Source organism: Oncorhynchus keta, unplaced genomic scaffold (genome assembly GCF_023373465.1).
Source record: "Oncorhynchus keta strain PuntledgeMale-10-30-2019 unplaced genomic scaffold, Oket_V2 Un_contig_2736_pilon_pilon, whole genome shotgun sequence".
Lineage (NCBI taxonomy): Eukaryota > Metazoa > Chordata > Actinopteri > Salmoniformes > Salmonidae > Oncorhynchus > Oncorhynchus keta.
Window position 1 is genome coordinate 356,417 of NW_026285487.1, and position 27,722 is coordinate 384,138.

At 46.8% G+C, this 27,722-nt stretch overlaps 1 protein-coding gene and 1 long non-coding RNA gene across 28 annotated transcripts in view; one reads left to right on the top strand and one right to left on the bottom strand.

The window, feature by feature from the left end:
- Positions 1-728: 728 nt before the first annotated feature.
- The window catches only part of LOC118379992 (isocitrate dehydrogenase [NAD] subunit gamma, mitochondrial-like), a 45,567-nt gene continuing 18,573 nt past the window's right edge, over positions 729-27,722 (top strand). Inside the window, exons 1-5 of one of the 2 annotated variants that reach the window (XM_052506712.1) lie at positions 729-867; positions 5,265-5,312; positions 6,360-6,457; positions 6,610-6,725; positions 13,032-13,092. In XM_052506712.1, coding sequence (XP_052362672.1) covers positions 805-867; positions 5,265-5,312; positions 6,360-6,457; positions 6,610-6,725; positions 13,032-13,092 — 386 coding nt within the window. In that variant the 5' untranslated portion in view covers positions 729-804. The remainder of the gene's footprint in view (positions 868-5,264; positions 5,313-6,359; positions 6,458-6,609; positions 6,726-13,031; positions 13,093-27,722) is intronic. The other variant, XM_052506713.1, reaches the window with a different exon arrangement.
- LOC127922843 (uncharacterized) lies at positions 1,451-4,931 on the bottom strand. 26 transcript variants are annotated; one of them, XR_008112526.1, is made up of 5 exons: positions 4,713-4,931; positions 4,565-4,601; positions 3,344-3,491; positions 3,233-3,269; positions 1,451-1,493 (listed from the first exon to the last, which is right to left on the bottom strand). It is a non-coding gene; the product is annotated as an uncharacterized LOC127922843 (long non-coding RNA). The 26 variants fall into 26 exon arrangements; XR_008112533.1 differs by having other exon boundaries at positions 1,454-1,530; positions 3,233-3,306; positions 3,381-3,491; XR_008112525.1 differs by having other exon boundaries at positions 1,458-1,530.

Consider the following 27,722-nt stretch of genomic DNA (forward strand, 5'->3'; position numbering starts at 1 on the left):
TCTTGTCCTCTCCCTCTCAGTCTCCTGTCCTCTACCTCTCAGTCTCTTGTCCTCTACCTCTCAGTCTCTTGTCCTCTCAGTCTCAGTCTCTTGTCCTCTCTCTCTCAGTCTCTTGTCCTCTCCCTCTCAGTCTCTTGTCCTCTCAGTCTCTTGTCCTCTCAGTCTCTTGTCCTCTCCCTCTCAGTATCCTGTCCTCTACCTCTCCCTCTCAGTCTCTTGTCCTCTCCCTCTCAGTCTCTTGTCCTCTCCCTCTCAGTCTCTTGTCCTCTCCCTCTCCCTCTCAGTCTCTTGTCCTCTCCCTCTCAGTCTCTTGTCCTCTCCCTCTCAGTCTCTTGTCCTCTTCCTCTCAGTCTCCTGTCCTCTACCTCTCAGTCTCCTGTCCTCTCCCTCTCAGTCTCTTGTCCTCTCCCTCTCAGTCTCTTGTCCTCTCCCTCTCAGTCTCTTGTCCTCTCCCTCTCAGGCTCTTGTCCTCTACCTCTCCCTCTCAGTCTCTTGTCCTCTCCCTCCCAGTCTCTTGTCCTCTCCCTCTCAGTCTCTTGTCCTCTCCCTCTCAGTCTCTTGTCCTCTCCCTCTCAGTCTCTTGTCCTCTCCCTCTCAGTCTCTTGTCCTCTCCCTCTCAGTCTCTTGTCCTCTACCTCTCAGTCTCTTGTCCTCTACCTCTCCCTCTCAGTCTCTTGTCCTCTCCCTCTCCCTCGCTCAGTGTTTATTATTCTCTCTCTCTCATTTAGGATCAGCTGTTTGAGACCCTGCGCACGCATCTCTCTAACCAGGACTCAGTTCCAGTAACATTCCTTCCTCTCCAAGATGCCGGGTTGGTCTGTTGTGTCTCTGTCCCGGATGCTGCAGGCCAACACACACATGGCTCAGGTAAGACATCCAGTTCGCTTGTTAGAAAGTTGTTAGAAAGTAACATTGAAAGCTATGTGTTTGTCATGTCAACTTGCATTTATTTAGCCTGGTTTGGTTTGTACGGTAAGCTGATTACTCAACTAGCTAATGTTAGCAAGTCGACCCAGTTAGCTAAAGCTATCGAGCCCCACGGCATCACGTAAGCCTGTGTCACTGTCCAGCACTAAGATAGCGTAGCGACAAGGTCAGTGCTGATATAACTGTCAGATACGGCCCTGGATCCATTGCTTATCAACTAAACCTGTGTTTCAGGCAACAACTTAATGTTGTAACCCAAGTTACCAATACCACATCTAGCTAACTACATTATTTACATGAGAAACTCAAGTGTCTCAACTTCCCGAGCAAGCCTGCATCGGCAACTATATAGGTAGCTCCATATAGGAAAAATACTCTTCTGCAACATCAGCTGTAGCGAGTGTTGCTGTTCTTTCAGGGTCGTCCGTGCTCTGTCAGTTGACTTGTAAGTGGTCCATTTACGACAACTAATGCTTTATAATTAGGCAGACGTGTGTTTTATGTTTAATTAGGCGAAAGAAACCCTCACCTGTTTAGGAGAGGTGCTGGCTAGCGGAGTAGAACACCTGTTTAGGAGAGGTGCTGGCTAGCAGAGTAGAACACCTGTTTAGGAGAGGTGCTGGCTAGCGGAGTAGAACACCTGTTTAGGAGAGGTGCTGGCTAGCAGAGTAGAACACCTGTTTAGGAGAGGTGCTGGCGAGCAGAGTAGAACACCTGTTTAGGAGAGGTGCTGGCTAGCAGAGTAGAACACCTGTTTAGGAGAGGTGCTGGCTAAACAGAGTAGAACACCTGTTTAGGAGAGGTGTTGGCTAGCAGAGTAGAACACCTGTTTAGGAGAGGTGCTTAGCAGAGTAGAACACCTGTTTAGGAGAGGTGCTGGCTGCAGATAGAACACCTGTTTAGAGAGGTACTGGCTAGTAGAACACCTGTTTGGTTTGGCTACAGAGTAGAACACCTGTTTAGGAGAGGTACTGGCTAGCAGAGTAGAACACCTGTTTAGAGAGGTGCTGGCTAGCAGAGTAGAACACCTGTTTAGGAGAGGTACTGGCTAGCCTGTAGAACACCTGTTTAGAGAGGTGCTGGCTAGCGGAGTAGAACACCTGTTTAGGAGAGGTGCTGGCTAGCAGAGTAGAACACCTGTTTAGGAGAGGTGCTGGCAACTAGAACACCTGTTTTGGAGAGGTACTGGCTAGCAGAGTAGAACACCTGTTTAGAGAGGTGCTGGCTAGTTAGAACACCTGTTTAGGAGAGGTACTGGCTAGCAGAGTAGAACACCTGTTTAGGAGAGGTACTGGCGAGCAGATCTAGAACACCTGTTTAGGAGAGGTGCTGGCTAGCAGAGAGAACACCTGTTTAGGAGAGGTACTCGAGCAGAGTAGAACACCTGTTTAGGAGAGGTGCTGGCTAGCAGAGTAGAACACCTGTTTAGGAGAGGTACTGGCGAGCAGAGTAGAACACCTGTTTAGAGAGGTGCTGGCTAGCAGAGTAGAACACCTGTTTAGAGAGGTACTGGCTATCAGAGTAGAACACCTGTTTAGGAGGGTGCTGGCTAGCAGATTAGAACACCTGTTTAGGAGAGGTACTGGCTAGCAGAGTAGAACACCTGTTTAGGAGAGGTACTGGCTAAATAGAACACCTGTTTAGGAGAGGTACTGGCAGCAGAGTAGAACACCTGTTTAGGAGAGGTACTGGCTAACGAGAGGTGCTAGAACACCTGTTTAGGAGAGGTACTGGCTAGCAGAGTAGAACACCTGTTTAGAGAGGTACTGGCTAACGGAGTAGAACACCTGTTTAGGAGAGGTACTGGCTAGCAGAGTAGAACACCTGTTTAGGAGAGGTACTGGCTAACAGAGTAGAACACCTGTTTAGGAGAGGTACTGGCTAGCAGAGTAGAACACCTGTTTAGGAGAGGTACTGGCTAGCAGAGTAGAACACCTGTTTAGGAGAGGTGCTGGCTAGCAGAGTAGAACACCTGTTTAGGAGAGGTGCTGGCTAGCAGAGTAGAACACCTGTTTAGGAGAGGTGCTGGCTAACAGAGTAGAACACCTGTTTAGGAGAGGTGTTGGCTAACGGAGTAGAACACCTGTTTAGGAGAGGTGCTGGCTAGCGGAGTAGAACACCTGTTTAGGAGAGGTACTGGCTAGCGGAGTAGAACACCTGTTTAGGAGAGGTACTGGCTAGCGGAGTAGAACACCTGTTTAGGAGAGGTACTGGCTAGCGGAGTAGAACACCTGTTTAGGAGAGGTACTGGCTAGCGGAGTAGAACACCTGTTTAGGAGAGGTACTGGCTAGCAGAGTAGAACACCTGTTTAGGAGAGGTGCTGGCTAACGGAGTAGAACACCTGTTTAGGAGAGGTGCTGGCTAGCGGAGTAGAACACCTGTTTAGGAGAGGTACTGGCTAGCAGAGTAGAACACCTGTTTAGGAGAGGTGCTGGCTAGCAGAGTAGAACACCTGTTTAGGAGAGGTGCTGGCTAGCGGAGTAGAACACCTGTTTAGGAGAGGTGCTGGCTAGCGGAGTAGAACACCTGTTTAGGAGAGGTGCTGGCTAGCGGAGTAGAACACCTGTTTAGGAGAGGTACTGGCTAGCAGAGTAGAACACCTGTTTAGGAGAGGTACTGGCTAGCAGAGTAGAACACCTGTTTAGGAGAGGTGCTGGCTAGCAGAGTAGAACACCTGTTTAGGAGAGGTACTGGCTAGCAGAGTAGAACACCTGTTTAGGAGAGGTACTGGCTAGCAGAGTAGAACACCTGTTTAGGAGAGGTACTGGCTAGCAGAGTAGAACACCTGTTTAGGAGAGGTGCTGGCTAGCAGAGTAGAACACCTGTTTAGGAGAGGTACTGGCTAGCAGAGTAGAACACCTGTTTAGGAGAGGTGCTGGCTAGCAGATTAGAACACCTGTTTAGGAGAGGTACTGGCTAGCAGAGTAGAACACCTGTTTAGGAGAGGTACTGGCTAACAGAGTAGAACACCTGTTTAGGAGAGGTACTGGCTAGCAGAGTAGAACACCTGTTTAGGAGAGGTACTGGCTAACGGAGTAGAACACCTGTTTAGGAGAGGTACTGGCTAGCAGAGTAGAACACCTGTTTAGGAGAGGTACTGGCTAACGGAGTAGAACACCTGTTTAGGAGAGGTACTGGCTAGCAGAGTAGAACACCTGTTTAGGAGAGGTACTGGCTAACGGAGTAGAACACCTGTTTAGGAGAGGTACTGGCTAGCAGAGTAGAACACCTGTTTAGGAGAGGTACTGGCTAGCAGAGTAGAACACCTGTTTAGGAGAGGTGCTGGCTAGCAGAGTAGAACACCTGTTTAGGAGAGGTGCTGGCTAGCAGAGTAGAACACCTGTTTAGGAGAGGTGCTGGCTAACAGAGTAGAACACCTGTTTAGGAGAGGTGTTGGCTAACGGAGTAGAACACCTGTTTAGGAGAGGTGCTGGCTAGCGGAGTAGAACACCTGTTTAGGAGAGGTACTGGCTAGCGGAGTAGAACACCTGTTTAGGAGAGGTACTGGCTAGCGCAGTAGAACACCTGTTTAGGAGAGGTACTGGCTAGCGGAGTAGAACACCTGTTTAGGAGAGGTACTGGCTAGCGGAGTAGAACACCTGTTTAGGAGAGGTACTGGCTAGCAGAGTAGAACACCTGTTTAGGAGAGGTGCTGGCTAACGGAGTAGAACACCTGTTTAGGAGAGGTGCTGGCTAGCGGAGTAGAACACCTGTTTAGGAGAGGTACTGGCTAGCAGAGTAGAACACCTGTTTAGGAGAGGTGCTGGCTAGCAGAGTAGAACACCTGTTTAGGAGAGGTGCTGGCTAGCGGAGTAGAACACCTGTTTAGGAGAGGTGCTGGCTAGCGGAGTAGAACACCTGTTTAGGAGAGGTGCTGGCTAACGGAGTAGAACACCTGTTTAGGAGAGGTGCTGGCTAACGGAGTAGAACACCTGTTTAGGAGAGGTGCTGGCTAACGGAGTAGAACACCTGTTTAGGAGAGGTGCTGGCTAACGGAGTAGAACACCTGTAAAAGAAGCGGAGAGCCTCACTCTCTCGGATATCAGATAACGTTGGTTATTTGGTTTCGACAGACAAGCTATACCCTGATGAAGACAGCTTGTCTGTCGAAACGTTGGTAATTAGGTTACTAAATTATTATTAGATCTGAGCCCCTAGATTGTGCGGCTCTCATCATGTTTAATTCGACCTAATAATAATAGTTAGGTGGGTACTTATAGTTGTCCTAGAGAGCTAAAGGATGCTAGCTGGCTAGCTAAGAAGTTTTGTGGTTTTAGTGTGTTTGGAAACATTATGTTGACCTGTTTTCTGACCTGTTCTGCTACACCCCCGGCAGGTGTTGAGGGCAGCCTTGTGTGGAAGGAGGCAGATGTCCCGCTACACCGTGAGTGACACAACAACCAGAACTTAACCAAGGCAACATCATGCATGACTGTAAAACTGTGTTGGAACAAAATGGTGACTCTATCACCGTGTAGAGTCACCGTGTAGAGTCACCATGTAATCACCGTGTAGTCCAGACCAGTTGATGGTGGTAAAGCACCTTAACGTTGGTTACCAACCGCCATATCAAGTCCAAAGAAGAAGAAGAAGCCTGAAGGAGGAGAAATTACTAGAAACTAACTCTGTTTACCCTTTTTATCTGTGGATGAATTGTCAGAGTAGAGGACCTTGTGCATTTCAGATAAAATAACAACCCAATGTTTATATCTCAGGACAAATTCGCTAGCAACAGCAAGCTAGCTAAATTGTCATTAATGTTTAATTATTTTCAACCTGTCCCCAAGTTTAGAGTTTGTTTTGATATTTCAACCTGCGTGTTCTGATCTTGCCTGGTGTGGGTGGACAACATCAACCTGCGTGTTCTGATCTTGATGGAACACGCGGATATGCCCCTGCAGGCTGGTCAGCATGTAGGGATAGGAATTGGATGTTAGTGATTGATAAGTAATGTCTGAGATCATAGAGATGATGGTTACTGTTAGAATGAAGACATGTTCTCCAGAGCTCCTGTATACTGCCTCTGGCTGCTCTTACCTTTCCTTTAGTCCAACCCTTTAAATACAGATGTATTGGAATCTCAAGATGCCGTCTGCCTCTCCCACCATGTCAACCCGACTGTTATGCCCCTGTAATCCACTGTACCCAAAATAACTAACGACACTATGAGTCCTGTCGTTATGCCCATAGATAGCATGGATGCTAATATATTAGCAAGAACCTGTCTGTCCGTTCTCCCTGACTAACGATCCCTCTGTTATCTCCTCTATCCTCTCCCTCCATCCTCTACAACAGATCATAGTGAGTACAGAGACACACACACACAAAGTAGTGGTCATAGTTATATTGTTGTAGCTTCTAGTCATTGCTGGTTTAAGAAAAGGCTGGGGTTAGGGTTCTGTATTCCCTGTTGTGGTTCTGTGTGTTCCAGCCACCCCCAGCACGGTACGGGGGTCGTCACACGGTGACTCTCATCCCAGGAGACGGTATCGGACCTGAGCTACTCAGCCATGTTAGAGAACTGTTCAGGTTAGACACACACACACACACACACACACACACACACACACACACACACACACACACACACACACACACACACACACACACACACACACACACACACACACACACACACACACACACACAAACTAACTCCTACATTTCTGTGTGTACATTAGGTTCTGCTGTGTACCTGTGGATTTTGAGGTGGTGAATGTGGATTCTACTATGACATCAGAGGATGATATCAACGACGCCATTACAGCCATCAGACGCAACGGAGTGGCCCTCAAAGGTCTGGAGGAGGGAGGGGGAGAAAGACGGAGGGGGAGAGAGAGAGGTGGAAGGGGAGGGGGAGAGAGCCAGAGAGAGGTGGAAGGGGAGAGAGAGGGAGGGGGAGAGAGGGGGAGGGGGAGAGAGCCAGAGAGAGAGGTGGAAGGGGAGAGAGAGGGAGGGGGAGAGAGCCAGAGAGAGAGGTGGAAGGGGAGAGAGAGGGAGGGGAGAGAGAGAGAGAGAGAGGTGGAAGGGGAGAGAGAGAGAGGGGGAGAGAGCCAGAGAGAGAGGTGGAAGGGGAGAGAGAGAGAGGGGGAGAGAGCCAGAGAGAGAGGTGGAAGGGGAGAGAGAGGGAGGGGGAGAGAGCCAGAGAGAGAGGTGGAAGGGGAGAGAGTCTGAGAGAAAGAGAATGCAAAAATCAACAAAAAACATAGAGACCCAGAAAACCTGAGTCTACGCCTTCACTATGGTGAATCACTAAAACAATACAGAAATACACTATGGAAAAAGAAGGAACAGCACGTCAGAAATCTGCTCAATGTAAATGAAGAATCTATAGAATCTAACGACTTCTGGGACACTAAACAAACAACAACATGAAGAGTTATCTATCCAAAATGGAGATGTATTGATGAAACAATTCTCCCAAAATGTTGGCCCTTTAACAAAGAACAAACAGCAAAAACATATACATGAACAAATAAAAATCTAAGAATCAACTATTAAAGACCAGAACCCACTGGATTCCAGATCCCACTGGATTCCAGAACCCACTGGATTCAAGAACCCACTGGACTCCAGAACCCACTGGATTCCAGAACCCACTGGATTCCAGATCCCACTGGATTCCAGATCCCACTGGATTCCAGATCCCACTGGATTCCAGAACCCACTGGATTCTCCAATTACATTGAATGATCTACAGGATCATACAAACGCTCCACCCCAAAAAGGCCTGTGGTGTTGATGGTATCCTCAATGAAATGATCAAATATACAGACCACAAATTCAAGTTGGCCATATTTAAACTCTATAACATCATCCTAAGCTCTGGCATCTTCCCAAATATTTGATACCAAGGACTGATCACCCCAATCCACAAAAGTGGAGACAAATTCAACCCCAATAACTACCGTGGGATATGCATCAACAGTAAGCATGGGGAAATCCTCTGCATTATCATTAACAGCAAACTCGTTCATTTCCTCACTGAAAACAATGTACTGAACTGGCTTTTTACCAAATTGCCGTACGACAGACCACGTATTCACCCTCCACACCCTAATTGACAAACAAACCAAAACAGTTTTCTCATGTTTTGTTGATTTCAAAAAAGCTTTTGCCTCAATTTGGCCTGAGGGTTTGCTGTACAAATTGATGGAACGTGGTGTTGGGGGAAAAACATACAACATTATAACATCCATGTACACAAACAACAAGTGTGTGGCTGAAATTGGGGGAAAAAACATTTCTTTCCACAGTGCCATGAGGTGAGGTAGGGATGTAGCTTAAGCCTCTTGACAAACAGCAAATTGAGACTGTGTGCTGAATTCTGAAAAAATATCCTGTGTACAACATAAAACACCAAATAAGCAGAGCAGAATTAGGCCGATACTTGCTAACGATCAAAATCCAGAAAAGAGCCGTTAAATTCTACAACCACCTAAAAGGAAGTGATTCCCAAACCTTCCATAACAAAGCCATCACCTACAGAGAGATGCACCTGGTGAAGAGGCACCTAAGCAAGCTGGTCCTGAGACTCTGTTCACAAACACAAACAGACCCCACAGAGCCCGAGGACAGCAACACTATTAGTATCAAGGCTCAGGCAGAGACCCAGATCTAGACACAGGAGGTGGACGAGTCTCAGAGTTTATTATAGTACAAGGCAAAAGATAAGTCATGACAGTCAAAGAGTCGTAATCCAGGAAAACAGGAGACAAAGGACTGTGAGACAGTGGTTCAATTCTAGATACATGGAAAGTGGGACGTATACGGAGAGTGCAGGGCAACAGAAGGTGAATAGCAGAGGGCTAAGGACCTTAGAGATGGGGAAAGGGCCGATAAAATGGGGGGAAAGTTTGCAGGACTCCACTCTGAGGGGCAGATCCCTAGTGGAAACCCTCTGCCCAAGATGGTAGCGGATAGCAGGGGTCCGGTGGCAGTCCACCTGTCGTCAATACCTGGAGCTGGACTTGAGAAGAGCGATCCGGGTTCTCTTCCAGGTACCGCAACAGCAACAGACGAATATCTGGGCAGATGACTGCACATTAGACTGGGGATGAAAACCAGAGGATAGAGAACTCAGGACCGCGATCGATCGGAGACCATGTCGACCAGATGTGTATGAATCCGGAAGATGTGCTGCACCTTGTGCTGGGCCGTCTCCTTAGCTGAGGGCAACTTAGGAAGGGGGATAAAGTGGGTGGTTTTGGAAAACCTATCCACCACCGTAAGGATGGTTGTGTTGCCATCTGACTGAGGGAGACCCGTGACGAAGTCCAAGAATATATGGGAGCAGGAGCAGTGAGGAACAGGGAGTGGTTGAAGGAGGCCAGCCGGAGCTTGCCGCAGAGTCTTGTTCTGCACACACACAGTGCAGGCGGCAACGAACGCGGAGACGTAAGGAACCATAGTGGGCCACCAAAAACATTGTCAGATGAAAGCCAAGGTCCGACAGGAACCAGGATGACAAGTGAGCCTCGAGGAATGTGCCCATTCCAGAACCAGAGCACGGGCAGAGTCCGGGACAAACATCAGATTAGCCGGGGCCCAACCTCAATTCCCCAGATGAAAGCAGCCACAGAAAGTAGGGAGGATGGCCTCGGGGTCCGATGGTGTAGCGGTGGGGCTGTACAGATGTGAAAGTGTGTCAGGCTTCACATTCCTGGACCCAGGGTGGTAGGAGATAGTGAAATGAAAACGAGTGAATAATAGGGCCCATTTCGCCTGCCTGGAGTTTAGGCCTTTGCGGTGCAGAGATATTCCAGGTTTTTATGGTCCACACCAAGAATGGATGTTCCGCCCCTTCTAACCAGTGCCTCCACTCCTCCAACGCCATCTTAACAGCGAGTAATTATCGATTTCCCACGTAGTCCCTCTCAGTGGAGTTAAGACGATGGGAAAGGAAGGCGCAGAGATGCAGCTTCTGGTCCCCACTCCGATATCCGAGGTGTCCGCCTCCACCACGAACTGACGGAATGGTCCGGATGGATTAAGATAGGGGCTGTAGGGAATCGAACGGAACCTTGGGAGAGGAGTATGGAGAGAAGGGGGAAGCAAGGGTGCTGTAACCACAGATGAAACGATGGTAGAAATTAGCAAACCCCAGGAAACGTTGCTGCTGTACTCTGGATGTGGGTTGAGGGAAATCCACCACCGCTCTCACCTTGTCAGGGTCCATCTGAATGTTCCTGGCAGCAATGATGTATCCTGGGAAGGAGATGGTGTAGCGATGGAAAGCTGGTTCTCCAGGAGATGCAGGAGGGCCTGTCGGACATGGAGGATGTGCTCCTCAGCTGACTGGGAATAAATGAGCGGACAGGAATGGTGGACAGACCTGAGGCTAGCAGGGAGACATCCCGGGGCTGTGCCGACATCAGGCAAAATGGACTCCAACCCATGATGGAATCCATAGCCCATTCAATTAGAGGATTGTGCCTCTGGAGCCATGAAAATCCCATAACCATGGGTACATGAGGAGACTCCAGGAGCAGAAACTATAAAGACTCACTGTGGTTACCTGACAACTCGCAGGTGGAACCATATTGTGAGTGACTCTGCCAATAGAGTGCCCATCCAGCGCTCTGACATCCATCGGGATGGAAAGGGGTTGAGTGGAGATACCCAGCTCAGACACCAGGGTAGTGTCCATTAAGCTCTCGTCGGCCACAGAGTCAAAGAGCACCCGGATGGATTCGGACTGGCTTCCCTACAACAGGGTAGCATAGAGGGGGTTACGAGTAGTGAGAGATTGAAAATTCCCCGTACGGCTCAAAAGTGTACTCGTACCTACTGATAAGCCTGGCCTTTTAATGGGCAGGTAGATAAGAAATGTCCCGGAAATCCACAATACAGACAGCTCTTGATGTTTAGTCTGCGTAAGCGCTCAGCAGGAGACAATCTAGCCCTGCCCAGTTGCATGGGCTCCGGAGGAGATGAATTGACAGCCCTCTGATTTCCGAGAGAGCTCGGGTGACATCGGATTCACTCGGAAATGTAGACTTCGAGGATTTCCGGGATTCCTCGGAGGCGAGGTGGAAATTGAGGACAAGCGAGGACAACTGGGAACAGATTCCCCCTCCCTTCCAATGTACCTTTGCTGCCCATCGATCCGGATGGTCAAGGCTATGAGGGAATCAAGGTCCATGGGAAGCTCCCGGGCTGCAAACTCATATTTAACCATCTCCAATAATCCGTCACGGAATGCGTCGAAACGGGCTTTCCGTGTTCCAGGCACTCTCAGCTGCCAACGTGCGAAAATCAACCATGTATTCTGCCACACTACGGGAGTCTTGACGTAGTTGGAGCAGCTTACGAGCTGACAACGGAGAATCGAACACTTTACGTACCTCCATCACGAACTCCTCCAGATTGAGGCAAGCGGTGGACTGTTGCTCCCACACCACTGTAGCCAAGGCGACTGCCCTTCCGGACATCAGCGTTATCAAATACGCTATCTTCAAGCGGGTTCCAGAATCTCCAGCGTAGCGCTCCGGAGGAAGCGAGGTTCTCGGGACACTGGGGTAGGCTGGGAAGAAGCGCCGCTGGTAAGGGGTTTCTGGGAGTCTGGGGGATTACTGTTGTGGCTTGCTGCCTCGTTGGGAATCTGCGGAATTGCTCCAGCAATGTATCAAACGCATGGTCATGGCATTCTGCCAGGGTGTCCCTCCATAAGGCATTGCAGTAACTCCTCGTGCTTTCCAATGGTGGCTCCTTGACAGCATTGCGGAGCTGGTCCGAGTCTGCTTGGTCAGACATGGCCAGTTTGTACAATTACGGCTCAGGTTAAGGCAGAAAGGTCAGAACTAGGAAGACAAGGAAAAACTCAAACTAGAGCACAGGAAACACGGGAACCTGCTGGTAGGACTTGACGGGACAAAACGAACTGGCAACAGAAAACTCAGGTATATTGAGGGGAGATATCTGACAGTCAATTGGCTCTACCCTCGAGCCTTATATGGACTTATATGGACTTCCTGCCCCAGGAAGACAGATAAAAAGACAGATGGAAAGACAGAGATGGAAAGACAGAGATGGAAAGATAGAGATGGAAAGACAGAGATGGAAAGACAGAGATGGAAAGACAGAGATGGAAAGACAGAGATGGAAAGACAGAGATGGAAAGACAGAGATGGAAAGACAGATGGAAAGATAGAGATGGAAAGATAGAGATGGAAAGATAGAGATGGAAAGACAGAGATAACAAGACAGAGATGGAAAGACAGATGGAAAGATAGAGATGGAAAGACAGAGATGGAAAGATAGAGATGGAAAGACAGAGATAAAAAGACAGATGGAAAGACAGAGATAACAAGACAGAGATGGAAAGACAGAGATGGAAAGACAGAGATGGAAAGATAGAGATGGAAAGACAGAGATAACAAGACAGAGATGGAAAGACAGAGATGGAATGACAGAGATGGAAAGATAGAGATGGAAAGACAGAGATAACAAGACAGAGATGGAAAGACAGAGATGGAAAGACAGAGATGGAAAGATAGAGATGGAAAGACAGAGATAACAAGACAGAGATGGAAAGACAGATGGAAAGATAGAGATGGAAAGACAGAGATGGAAAGATAGAGATGGAAAGACAGAGATAAAAAGACAGATGGAAAGACAGAGATAACAAGACAGAGATGGAAAGACAGAGATGGAAAGATAGAGATGTAAAGACAGAGATAAAAAGACAGATGGAAAGACAGAGATAACAAGACAGAGATGGAAAGATAGAGATGGAAAGATAGAGATGGAAAGATAGAGATGGAAAGACAGAGATGGAAAGACAGAGATAACAAGACAGAGATGGAAAGACAGAGATGGAAAGATAGAGATGGAAAGACAGAGATGGAAAGACAGAGATGGAAAGACAGAGATGGAAAGACAGAGATAACAAGACAGAGATGGAGAGACAGAGATGGAGAGACAGAGATGGAAAGACAGATGGAAAGACAGAGATGGAAAGACAGATAAAAAGACAGAGATGGAAAGATAGAGATGGAAAGACAGAGATGGAAAGACAGATGGAAAGACAGAGATGGAAAGACAGAGATAACAAGACAGGGATAGAGAGGTACAATATCTAATCAGTGTGTTTTTTCTCCAGGCAACATTGAGACCAACCACAACCTGCCTCCCTCCTTTATATCCAGAAATAACCTGCTACGGTGAGATCATCTGACCTCTAATCCCTGACCTCACCCTACCTCTCCATGTGGTAGATTTAAAGCAGGAATCTGTTGATTGTGGGCGACCCTATGCCACACGCCCCACTTCTTGATTTTCTTTTTCACAACTAAACCCAGGAGGTTGAGCCCTGAGCCGCCTTGGTCGGGCCTTCTGGGATAGGTCTACTGACCTTATTCATTTTCTGTTATGCTTTATGATTTGATAATTATTTTCATGCTAATGTATCCATCCTATGACTTGATGGCCCAAAGTCCACCAATATGTCATGCAGACGAGACATTATCTTCTCGACTGATCCACCTCTACGCAGACGACACCATCCTGTATACTTCGGGTCCTTCTTTGGACACTGTGTTAACAAACCTCCAGACGAGCTTCAATGCCATACAACTCTTCTTCCGTGGCCTCCAACTGCTTTAAACGCAAGTAAAACTAAGAGCATGATCTTCAAGCGATCTCTGCCCACACCAAACCATCCAGCATCACCACTCTGGACGGTTCTGACTTAGAATATGTGGACAACTACAAATACCTAGGTGTCTGTCCGCCAAGGAAGGGTCTCACATCCACCTAGTATCTCTTCCCATGACCAACTCTCCTTCACCTCCTGGGAACGCTGCTTGGTCCTGACTGATAGGGTCACCTCCTGGGAACGCTGCTTGGTCCTGACTGATAGGGTCACCTCCTGGGAACGCTGCTTGGTCCTGACTGATAGGGTCACCTCCTGGGAACGCTGCTTGGTCCTGACTGATAGGGTCACCTCCTGGGAACGCTGCTTGGTCCTGACTGATAGGGTCACCTCCTGGGAACGCTGCTTGGTCCTGACTGATAGGGTCACCTCCTGGGAACGCTGCTTGGTCCTGACTGATAGGGTCACCTCCTGGGAACGCTGCTTGGTCCTGACTGATAGGGTCACCTCCTGGGAACGCTGCTTGGTCCTGACTGATAGGGTCACCTCCTGGGAACGCTGCTTGGTCCTGACTGATAGGGTCACCTCCTGGGAACGCTGCTTGGTCCTGACTGATAGGGTCACCTCCTGGGAACGCTGCTTGGTCCTGACTGATAGGGTCACCTCCTGGGAACGCTGCTTGGTCCTGACTGATAGGGTCACCTCCTGGGAACGCTGCTTGGTCCTGACTGATAGGGTCACCTCCTGGGAACGCTGCTTGGTCCTGACTGATAGGGTCACCTCCTGGGAACGCTGCTTGGTCCTGACTGTCGTATGAATAATTGGACCAAGGTGCAGCGTGAGTAGAGTTCCACATTTTAACGTTAGTGAAACTTCCAAAACAACAAAGATGTAACGATCGTGAAATACGTAGCGCACATAGGCACTCATACAAAACAATACCCCCCCTAGTCACTAACCCTAACCCACTCATACAAAACAATATCCCCCCTAGTCACTAACCCTAACCCTAACCCACTCATACAAAACAATATCCCCCTAGTCACTAACCCTAACCCACTCATACAAAACAATATCCCCCCCTAGTCACTAACCCTAACCCTAACCCACTCATACAAAACAATATCCCCCCTAGTCACTAACCCTAACCCTAACCCACTCATACAAAACAATATCCCCCTAGTCACTAAGTCACTAACCCTAACCCACTCATACAAAACAATATCCCCCTAGTCACTAACCCTAACCCACTCATACAAAACAATATCCCCCTAGTCACTAACCCTAACCTAACCCACTCATACAAAACAATATCCCCCCTAGTCACTAACCCTAACCCACTCATACAAAACAATATCCCCCCTAGTCACTAACCCTAACCCTAACCCACTCATACAAAACAATATCCCCCCTAGTCACTAACCCTAACCCTAACCCACTCATACAAAACAATATCCCCCTAGTCACTAACCCTAACCCTAACCCACTCATACAAAACAATATCCCCCCTAGTCACTAACCCTAACCCACTCATACAAAACAATATCCCCCCTAGTCACTAACCCTAACCCACTCATACAAAACAATATCCCCCTAGTCACTAACCCTAACCCACTCATACAAAACAATATCCCCCCTAGTCACTAACCCTAACCCTAACCCACTCATACAAAACAATATCCCCCCTAGTCACTAACCCTAACCCACTCATACAAAACAATATCCCCCTAGTCACTAACCCTAACCCTAACCCACTCATACAAAACAATATCCCCCTAGTCACTAACCCTAACCCACTCATACAAAACAATATCCCCCCTAGTCACTAACCCTAACCCACTCATACAAAACAATATCCCCCTAGTCACTAACCCTAACCCACTCATACAAAACAATATCCCCCCCTAGTCACTAACCCTAACCCTAACCCACTCATACAAAACAATATCCCCCCCTAGTCACTAACCCTAACCCACTCATACAAAACAATATCCCCCCTAGTCACTAACCCTAACCCTAACCCACTCATACAAAACAATATCCCCCTAGTCACTAACCCTAACCCACTCATACAAAACAATATCCCCCCTAGTCACTAACCCTAACCCACTCATACAAAACAATATCCCCCTGGTCACTAACCCTAACCCACTCATACAAAACAATATCCCCCTAGTCACTAACCCTAACCCTAACCCACTCATACAAAACAATCATCCCCCTAGTCACTAACCCTAACCCTAACCCACTCATACAAAACAATACCCCCCTAGTCACTAACCCTAACCCTAACCCACTCATACAAAACAATATCCCCCCCTAGTCACTAACCCTAACCCACTCATACAAAACATTATCCCCCTAGTCACTAACCCTAACCCACTCATACAAAACAATATCCCCCCTAGTCACTAACACTAACCCTAACCCACTCATACAAAACAATATCCCCCTAGTCACTAACCCTAACCCACTCATACAAAACAATATCCCCCTAGTCACTAACCCTAACCCACTCATACAAAACAATATCCCCCTAGTCACTAACCCTAACCCACTCATACAAAACAATATCCCCCTAGTCACTAACCCTAACCCACTCATACAAAACAATATCCCCCTAGTCACTAACCTAACCTAACCCACTCATACAAAACAATATCCCCCCTAGTCACTAACCCTAACCCACTCATACAAAACAATATCCCCCTAGTCACTAACCCTAACCCACTCATACAAAACAATATCCCCCTAGTCACTAACCCTAACCCACTCATACAAAACAATATCCCCCTAGTCACTAACCTAACCCACTCATACAAAACAATATCCCCCCTAGTCACTAACCCTAACCCACTCATACAAAACAATATCCCCCCTAGTCACTAACCCTAACCCTAACCCACTCATACAAAACAATATCCCCCCTAGTCACTAACCCTAACCCACTCATACAAAACAATATCCGCTCCTAGTCACTAACCCTAACCCACTCATATACAAAACAATATCCCCCCTAGTCACTAACCCTAACCCACTCATACAAAACAATATCCGCCCCTAGTCACTAACCCTAACCCACTCATACAAAACAATATCCCCCCTAGTCACTAACCCTAACCCACTCATACAAAACAATATCCCCCCCTAGTCACTAACCCTAACCCACTCATACAAAACAATATCCCCCTAGTCACTAACCCTAACCCTAACCCACTCATACAAAACAATATCCCCCTAGTCACAAAACAATATCCCCCTAACCCTAACCTAACCCACTCATACAAAACAATATCCCCCTAGTCACTAACCCTAACCCACTCATACAAAACAATATCCCCCTAGTCACTAACCCTAACCCACTCATACAAAACAATATCCCCCTAGTCACTAACCTAACCCACTCATACAAAACAATATCCCCCCTAGTCACTAACCTAACCCACTCATCATACAAAACAATATCCCCCTAGTCACTAACCCTAACCCACTCATACAAAACAATATCCCCCTAGTCACTAACCTAACCCACTCATACAAAACAATATCCCCTAGTCACTAACCCTAACCCACTCATACAAAACAATATCCCCCCTAGTCACTAACCCTAATCCCCCCTAACCCACTCATACAAAACAATATCCCCTAGTCACACTAACCCTAACCCACTCATACAAAACAATATCCCCCCCTAGTCACTAACCCTAACCCACTCATACAAAACAATATCCCCCTAGTCACTAACCCTAACCCACTCATACAAAACAATATCCCCCCCTAGTCACTAACCCTAACCCTAACCCACTCATACAAAACAATATCCCCCTACTAACCCTAACAAAACAATATCCCCCTAGTCACTAACCTAACCCACTCATACAAAACAATATCCCCCTAGTCACTAACCCTAACCCACTCATACAAAACAATATCCCCCCTAGTCACTAACCCTAACCCACTCATACAAAACAATATCCCCCTAGTCACTAACCCTAACCCACTCATACAAAACAATATCCCCCTAGTCACTAACCCTAACCCACTCATACAAAACAATATCCCCCTAGTCTAACTAACCCTAACCCACTCATACAAAACAATATCCCCCTAGTCACTAACCCTAACCCACTCATACAAAACAATATCCCCCTAGTCACTAACCCTAACCCACTCATACAAAACAATATCCCCCTAGTCACTAACCTAACCCACTCATATACAAAACAATATCCCCCTAGTCACTAACCCTAACCCACTCATACAAAACAATATCCCCCTAGTCACTAACCCTAACCCACTCATACAAAACAATATCCCCCTAGTCACTAACCCTAACCCACTCATACAAAACAATATCCCCCTAGTCACTAACCCTAACCCACTCATACAAAACAATATCCCCCTAGTCACTAACCTAACCCTAACCCACTCATACAAAACAATATCCCCCTAGTCACTAACCTAACCCACTCATACAAAACAATATCCCCCTAGTCACTAACTAACCCTAACCCACTCATACAAAACAATATCCCCCTAGTCACTAACCCTAACCCACTCATACAAAACAATATCCCCCTAGTCACTAACCCTAACCCACTCATACAAAACAATATCCCCCTAGTCACTAACTCATACCTAACCCACTCATACAAAACAATATCCCCCTAGTCACTAACCTAACCCACTCATACAAAACAATATCCCCCTAGTCACTAACCCTAACCTCATAACCACTCATACAAAACAATATCCCCCTAGTCACTAACCCTAACCCACTCATACAAAACAATATCCCCCTAGTCACTAACCCTAACCCACTCATACAAAACAATATCCCCCTAGTCACTAACCCTAACCCACTCATACAAAACAATATCCCCCTAGTCACTAACCCTAACCCACTCATATACAAAACAATATCCCCCCTAGTCACTAACCCTAACCCACTCATACAAAACAATATCCCCTAGTCACTAACCCTAACCCACTCATACAAAACAATATCCCCCTAGTCACTAACCTAACCCTAACTCATACAAAACAATATCCCCCCTAGTCACTAACCCTAACCCACTCATACAAAACAATATCCCCCTAGTCACTAACCCTAACCCACTCATACAAAACAATATCCCCCTAGTCACTAACCCTAACCCACTCATACAAAACAATATCCCCCTAGTCACTAACCTAACCCACTCATACAAAACAATATCCCCCCCTAGTCACTACAAAACAAATCCCCCCCTAACCCTAACCCACTCATACAAAACAATATCCCCCTAGTCACTAACCCTAACCCACTCATACAAAACAATATCCCCCCCTAGTCACTAACCTAACCCACTCATACAAAACAATATCCCCCTAGTCACTAACCCTAACCCACTCAACCTAACCCACTCATACAAAACAATATCCCCCTAGTCACTAACCCTAACCCACTCATACAAAACAATATCCCCCTAGTCACTAACCCTAACCCACTCATACAAAACAATATCCCCCTAGTCACTAACCTAACCCACTCATACAAAACAATATCCCCCTAGTCACTAACCCTAACCCACTCATACAAAACAATATCCCCCTAGTCACTAACCCCCTAACCCACTCATACAAAAACAATATCCCCCTAGTCACACCCTAACCCTAACCCACTCATACAAAACAATATCCCCCTAGTCACTAACCCTAACCCACTCATACAAAACAATATCCCCCTAGTCACTAACCCTAACCCTAACCCACTCATACAAAACAATATCCCCCCTAGTCACTAAACCTAACCCTAACCCACTCATACAAAACAATATCCCCTAGTCACTAACCCTAACCCACTCATACAAAACAATATCCCCCTAGTCACTAACCTAACCCTAACCCACTCATACAAAACAATATCCCCCTAGTCACTAACCCTAACCCTAACCCACTCATACAAAACAATATCCCCCTAGTCACTAACCCTAACCCACTCATACAAAACAATATCCCCCCCTAGTCACTAACCCTAACCCACTCATACAAAACAATATCCCCCCTAGTCACTAACCCTAACCCACTCATACAAAACAATATCCCCCCTAGTCACTAACCCTAACCCTAACCCACTCATACAAAACAATATCCCCCCTAGTCACTAACCCTAACCCACTCATACAAAACAATATCCCCCCCTAGTCACTAACCCTAACCCACTCATACAAAACAATATCCCCCCCTAGTCACTAACCCTAACCCCTCATACAAAACAATATCCCCTAGTCACTAACCTAACCCACTCATACAAAACAATATCCCCTAGTCACTAACCCTCACTCATACAAAACAATATCCCCTAACCCTAACTCATACAAAACAATATCCCCCTAGTCACTAACCCTAACCCACTCATACAAAACAATATCCCCCTAGTCACTAACCCTAACCCACTCATACAAAACAATATCCCCCTAGTCACTAACCCCAACCCACTCATACAAACAAACACTCATACTCATAAAACAATATCCCCCCCTAGTCACTAACCCTAACCCACTCATACAAAACAATATCCCCCTAGTCACTAACCCTAACCCACTCATACAAAACAATATCCCCCTAGTCACTAACCCTAACCCACTCATACAAAACAATATCCCCCTAGTCACTAACCCTAACCCTAACCCACTCATACAAAACAATATCCCCCTAGTCACATACAAAACAATACCCTAACCCTAACCCACTCATACAAAACAATATCCCCCTAGTCACTAACCCTAACCCACTCATACAAAACAATATCCCCCTAGTCACTAACCCTAACCCTAACCCACTCATACAAAACAATATCCCCTAGTCACTAACCCTAACCCACTCATACAAAACAATATCCCCCTAGTCACTAACCCTAACCCACTCATACAAAACAATATCCCCCTAGTCACTAACCCTAACCCACTCATACACTCATACAAAACAATATCCCCCTAGTCACTAACCCTAACCCTAACCCACTCATACAAAACAATATCCCCCTAGTCACTAACCCTAACCCACTCATACAAAACAATATCCCCCTAGTCACCCTAACCCACTCATACAAAACAATATCCCCCTAGTCACCCTAACCCACTCATACAAAACAATATCCCCTAGTCACTAACCCTAACCCACTCATACAAAACAATATCCCCCTAGTCACACTAACCCTAACCCACTCATACAAAACAATATCCCCCTAGTCACTAACCCTAACCCACTCATACAAAACAATATCCCCCTAGTCACTAACCCTAACCCTAACCCACTCATACAAAACAATATCCCCTAGTCACTAACCTAACCCACTCATACAAACAATATCCCCTAGTCACTAACCCTAACCCACTCATACAAAACAATATCCCCCTAGTCACTAACCCTAACCCACTCATACAAAACAATATCCCCCCTAGTCACTAACCCTAACCCTAACCCCTCATACAAAACAATATCCCCCTAGTCACTCACTAACCCCTAACCCACTCATACAAAACAATATCCCCCCCTAGTCACTAACCCTAACCCACTCATACAAAACAATATCCCCCTAGTCACTAACCCTAACCCACTCATACAAAACAATATCCCCCTAGTCACTAAAACCCTAACCCACTCATACAAAACAATATCCCCTAGTCACTAGGCCCCATTAAAACCCACTCATACAAAACAATATCCCCCTAGTCACTAACCCTAACCCACTCATACAAAACAATATCCCCTAGTCACTAAGGCCTAGACCCATTACAAAACAATATCCCCCTAGTCACTAAAACCCCAACCCACCATTAAAACAATATCCCCCCCTAGTCACTAACCCCTAAAACCTCCCCACACTAGCCCTAACCCATTAAAACCTCACTCATAGACCCATTAAAACCTATCCCCCTAGCTCACTAGACCCATTAAAACCTCACCACTCACTAGCAACCCATTAAAACCTCCCCCTAGTCAGCTAACCTAGACCCATTAAAACCTCACCACTAAACAGCTAGGCAAACCCATTAAAACCTCCCCTCTGGGAACACTCACTAACCCTAGACCCATTAAAACCTCACCACAACACTAGCTAGGCCTAGACCCATTAAAACCCAACCCACTAAACTAGCTAGGCCTAACCCATTAAAACCTCCTCCCACTAAACTAGCTAGTCCTAGACCCATTAAAACCTCACCACTCACTAGCTAGGCCTAGACCCATTAAAACCTCACCACTAAGGCCTGGACCCATTAAAACCTCACCACTACACTAGGCCTAGACCCATTAAAACCTCCCACTAAACTAGCTATCCTAGACCCATTAAAACCTCACCACTAAACTAGCTAGGCCTAGACCCATTAAAACCTCACCACTCCACAGCTAGGCCTAGACCCATTAAAACCTCACCAGACCCATTAAAACTAGCTAGGCCTAGACCCATTAAAACCTCCCCACTAAACTAGCTAGGCCTAGACCCATTAAAACCTCCCCACTAGACCCATTAAAACCTCACCACTAACTAGGCCTAGACCCATTAAAACCTCACCACTAAAAAGCTAGGCCTAGACCCATTAAAACCTCACCACCACTAGCTAGGCCTAGACCCATTAAAACCTCACCACTACACTAGCTAGGCCTAGACCCATTAAAACCTCCCCACTAACTAGCTAGGCCTAGACATTAAAACCTAAACTAGCTAGGCCTAGACCCATTAAAACCTCACCACTACACTAGCTAGGCCTAGACCCATTAAAACCTCACCACTAAACTAGCTAGGCCTAGACCCATTAAAACCTCATTAAAACCTAGACCCATTAAAACCTCACCACTACACTAGCTAGGCCTAGACCCATTAAAACCTCACCACCACACTAGCTAGGCCTAGACCCATTAAAACCTCACCACTAAACTAGCTAGGCCTAGACCCATTAAAACCTCACCACTAAACTAGCTAGGCCTAGACCATTAAAACCTCACCACTAAACTAGCTAGGCCTAGACCCATTAAAACCTCACCACTAAACTAGCTAGGCCTAGACCCATTAAAACCTCACCACTACACTAGCTAGACCCATTAAAAGACCCACTACACTAAAACCCTAAAACCACCACCCACTAGCTAGGCCTAGACCCATTAAAACCTCACCACTATACTAGCTAGGCCTAGACCCATTAAAACCTCACCACTAAACTAGCTAGGCCTAGACCCATTAAAACCTCACCACTACACTAGCTAGGCCTAGACCCATTAAAACCTCACCACTAAACTAGCTAGGCCTAGACCCATTAAAACCTCACCACTAAACTAGCTAGGCCTAGACCCATTAAAACCTCACCACTCCACTAGCTAGGCCTAGACCCATTAAAACCTCACCACTACACTAGCTAGGCCTAGACCCATTAAAACCTCACCACTAAACTAGCTAGGCCTAGACCCATTAAAACCTCACCACTAGCTAGGCCTAGAAACACTAGCTAGGCCTAGACCCATTAAAACCTCACCACACTAAACTAGACCCATTAAAACCTCACCACTACACTAGCTAGGCCTAGACCCATTAAAACCTCACCACTACACTAGCTAGGCCTAGACCCATTAAAACCTCACCACTAAACTAGCTAGGCCTAGACCCATTAAAACCTCACCACTACACTAGCTAGGCCTAGACCCATTAAAACCTCACCACTACACTAGCTAGGCCTAGACCCATTAAAACCTCACCACTAAACTAGCTAGGCCTAGACCCATTAAAACCTCACCACTAAACTAGCTAGGCCTAGACCCATTAAAACCTCCCCACTAAACTAGCTAGGCCTAGACCCATTAAAACCTCACCACTACACTAGCTAGGCCTAGACCCATTAAAACCTCACCACTAAACTAGCTAGGCCTAGACCCATTAAAACCTCACCACTACACTAGCTAGGCCTAGACCCATTAAAACCTCCCCAAAACTAGCTCTAGACCCATTAAAACCTACACTAGCTAGGCCTAGACCCATTAAAACCTCACCACTAAACTAGCTAGGCCTAGACCCATTAAAACCTCACCACTACACTAGCTAGGCCTAGACCCATTAAAACCTCACCACTAAACTAGCTAGGCCTAGACCCATTAAAACCTCACCACTACACTAGCTAGGCCTAGACCCATTAAAACCTCACCACTACACTAGCTAGGCCTAGACCCATTAAAACCTCACCACTAAACAGCTAGGCCTAGACCCATTAAAACCTCAGACCCAGGCCTAGACCCATTAAAAACCCTACACTAGCTAGGCCTAGACCCATTAAAACCTCACCACTAAACTAGCTAGGCCTAGACCCATTAAAACCTCACCACTACACTAGCTAGGCCTAGACCCATTAAAACCTCACCACTACACTAGCTAGCCTAGACCCATTAAAAGACCCATTAAAACCTCACCACTAAACTAGCTAGGCCTAGACCCATTAAAACCTCACCACTACACTAGCTAGGCCTAGACCCATTAAAACCTCACCACTAAACTAGCTAGGCCTAGACCCATTAAAACCTCACCACTACACTAGCTAGGCCTAGACCCATTAAAACCTCACCACTCCACTAGCTAGGCCTAGACCCATTAAAACCTCACCACAGCTAGGCCTAGACCCATTAAAACCTCACCACTCCACTAGCTAGGCCTAGACCCATTAAAACCTCACCACTACACTAGCTAGGCCTAGACCCATTAAAACCTCACCACTAAACTAGCTAGGACCCATTAAGACCCATTAAAACCTCCTCCACTAAACTAGCTAGGCCTAGACCCATTAAAAAACCTCTGGACCCCACTAAACTAGGCCACCCATTAAAACCTCCCCACTAAACTAGGCCTAGACCCATTAAAACCTCACCACTACACTAGCTAGGCCTAGACCCATTAAAACCTCACCACTACACTAGCTAGGCCTAGACCCATTAAAACCTCACCACTACACTAGCTAGGCCTAGACCCATTAAAACCTCACCACTAAACTAGCTAGGCCTAGACCCATTAAAACCTCACCACTACACTAGCTAGGCCTAGACCCATTAAAACCTCCCCACTAAACTAGCTAGGCCTAGACCCATTAAAACCTCACCACTAAACTAGCTAGGCCTAGACCCATTAAAACCTCCCCACTAAACTAGCGAGGCCTAGACCCATTAAAACCTCACCACTACACTAGCTAGGCCTAGACCCATTAAAACCTCACCACTACACTAGCTAGGCCTAGACCCATTAAAACCTCACCACTACACTAGCTAGGCCTAGACCCATTAAAACCTCACCACTACACTAGCTACACCGGTGTGTTTACGGACATATTCAATCAATCCCTATACAAGTCTGCTGTTCCCACATGCTTCAAGAGGGCCACCATTGTTCCTGTTCCCAAGAAAGCTAAGGTAACTGAGCTAAACGACTACCGCCCCGTAGCACTCACTTCCGTCATCATGAAGTGCTTTGAGAGACTAGTCAAGGACCATATCACCTCCACCCTACCTGACACCCTAGACCCACTCCATTTGCTTACCGCCCAAATAGGTCCACAGACGATGCAATCTCAACCACACTGCACACTGCCCTAACCCACCTGGACAAGAGGAATACCTATGTGAGAATGCTGTTCATCGACTACAGCTCGGCATTCAACACCACCACCATAGAACCCTCCAAGCTCGTCATCAAGCTCGAGACCCTGGGTCTCGACCCCGCCCTGTGCAACTGGGTACTGGACTTCCTGACGGGCCTCCCCCAGGTGGTGAGGGTAGGCAACAACATCTCCTCCCCGCTGATCCTCAACACGGGGGCCCCACAAGGGTGCGTTCTGAGCCCTCTCCTGTACTCCCTGTTCACCCACGACTGCGTGGCCACGCACGCTCCAACTCAATCATCAAGTTTGCGGACGACACAACAGTGGTAGGCTTGATTACCAACAACGACGAGACGGCCTACAGGGAGGAGGTGAGGGCCCTCGGAGTGTGGTGTCAGGAAAATAACCTCACACTCAACGTCAACAAAACTAAGGAGATGATTGTGGACTTCAGGAAACAGCAGAGGGAACACCCCTATCCACATCGATGGAACAGTAGTGGAGAGGGTAGCTAGTTTTAAGTTCCTCGGCATACACATCACAGACAAACTGAATTGGTCCACTCACACACTGACAGCGTCGTGAAGAAGGCGCAGCAGCGCCTATTCAACCTCAGGAGGCTGAAGAAATTCGGCTTGTCACCAAAAGCACTCACAAACTTCTACAGATGCACAATCGAGAGCATCCTGGCGGGCTGTATCACCGCCTGGTACGGCAACTGCTCCGCCCTCAACCGTAAGGCTCTCCAGAGGGTAGTGAGGTCTGCACAACGCATCACCGGGGCAAACTACCTGCCCTCCAGGACACCTACACCACCCGTTGTTACAGGAAGGCCATAAAGATCATCAAGGACATCAACCACCCGAACCACTGCCTGTTCACCCCGCTATCATCCAGAAGGCGAGGTCAGTACAGGTGCATCAAAGCTGGGACCGAGAGACTGAAAAACAGCTTCTATCTCAAGGCCATCAGACTGTTAAACAGCCACCACTAACATTGAGTGGCTGCTGCCAACACACTGTCATTGACACTGACCCAACTCCAGTCACTTTAATAATGGGAATTGATGGGAAATGATGTAAATATATCACTAGCCACTTTAACTATGCCACTTTGTTTACTTTGTCTACATACTCATCTCATATGTATATACTGTACTCTACATCATCGACTGCATCCTTATGTAATACATGTATCACTAGCCACTTTAACTATGCCACTTTGTTTACTTTGTCTACATACTCATCTCATATGTATATACTGTACTCGATACCATCTACTGTATGCTGCTCTGTACCATCACTCATTCATATATCCTTATGTACATATTCCTTATCCCCTTACACTGTGTATAAGACAGTAGTTTTGGAATTGTTAGTTAGATTACTTGTTGGTTATCACTGCATTGTCGGAACTAGAAGCACAAGCATTTCGCTACACTCGCATTAACATCTGCTAACCATGTGTATGTGACAAATACAATTTGATTAGATTTGATTTGATTTGATTTAGCTAGGCCTAGACCCATTAAAACCTCACCACTACACTAGCTAGGCCTAGACCCATTAAAACCTCCCCACTAAACTAGCTAGGCCTAGACCCATTAAAACCTCACCACTACACTAGCTAGTCCTAGACCCATTAAAACCTCACCACTACACTAGCTAGGCCTAGACCCATTAAAACCTCACCACTACACTAGCTAGGCCTAGACCCATTAAAACCTCCCCACTAAACTAGCTAGGCCTAGACCCATTAAAACCTCACCACTAAACTAGCTAGGCCTAGACCCATTAAAACCTCCCCACTAAACTAGCTAGGAATAGACCCATTAAAACCTCACCACTAAACTAGCTAGGCCTAGACCCATTAAAACCTCACCACTAAACTAGCTAGGCCTAGACCCATTAAAACCTCACCACTACACTAGCTAGGCCTAGACCCATTAAAACCTCACCACTACACTAGCTAGGCCTAGACCCATTAAAACCTCACCACTAAACTAGCTAGGCCTAGACCCATTAAAACCTCACCACTACACTAGCTAGTCCTAGACCCATTAAAACCTCACCACTACACTAGCTAGGCCTAGACCCATTAAAACCTCACCACTACACTAGCTAGGCCTAGACCCATTAAAACCTCACCACTAAACTAGCTAGGCCTAGACCCATTAAAACCTCACCACTAAACTAGCTAGGCCTAGACCCATTAAAACCTCCCCACTAAACTAGCTAGGAATAGACCCATTAAAACCTCACCACTAAACTAGCTAGGCCTAGACCCATTAAAACCTCACCACTAAACTAGCTAGGCCTAGACCCATTAAAACCTCACCACTACACTAGCTAGGCCTAGACCCATTAAAACCTCACCACTACACTAGCTAGGCCTAGACCCATTAAAACCTCACCACTAAACTAGCTAGGCCTAGACCCATTAAAACCTCACCACTACACTAGCTAGGCCTAGACCCATTAAAAACCTCAGCTAGGCCTAGACCCATTAAAAACTAGCTAGGCCTAGACCCATTAAAACCTCACCACTAAACTAGCTAGGCCTAGACCCATTAAAACCTCACCACTAC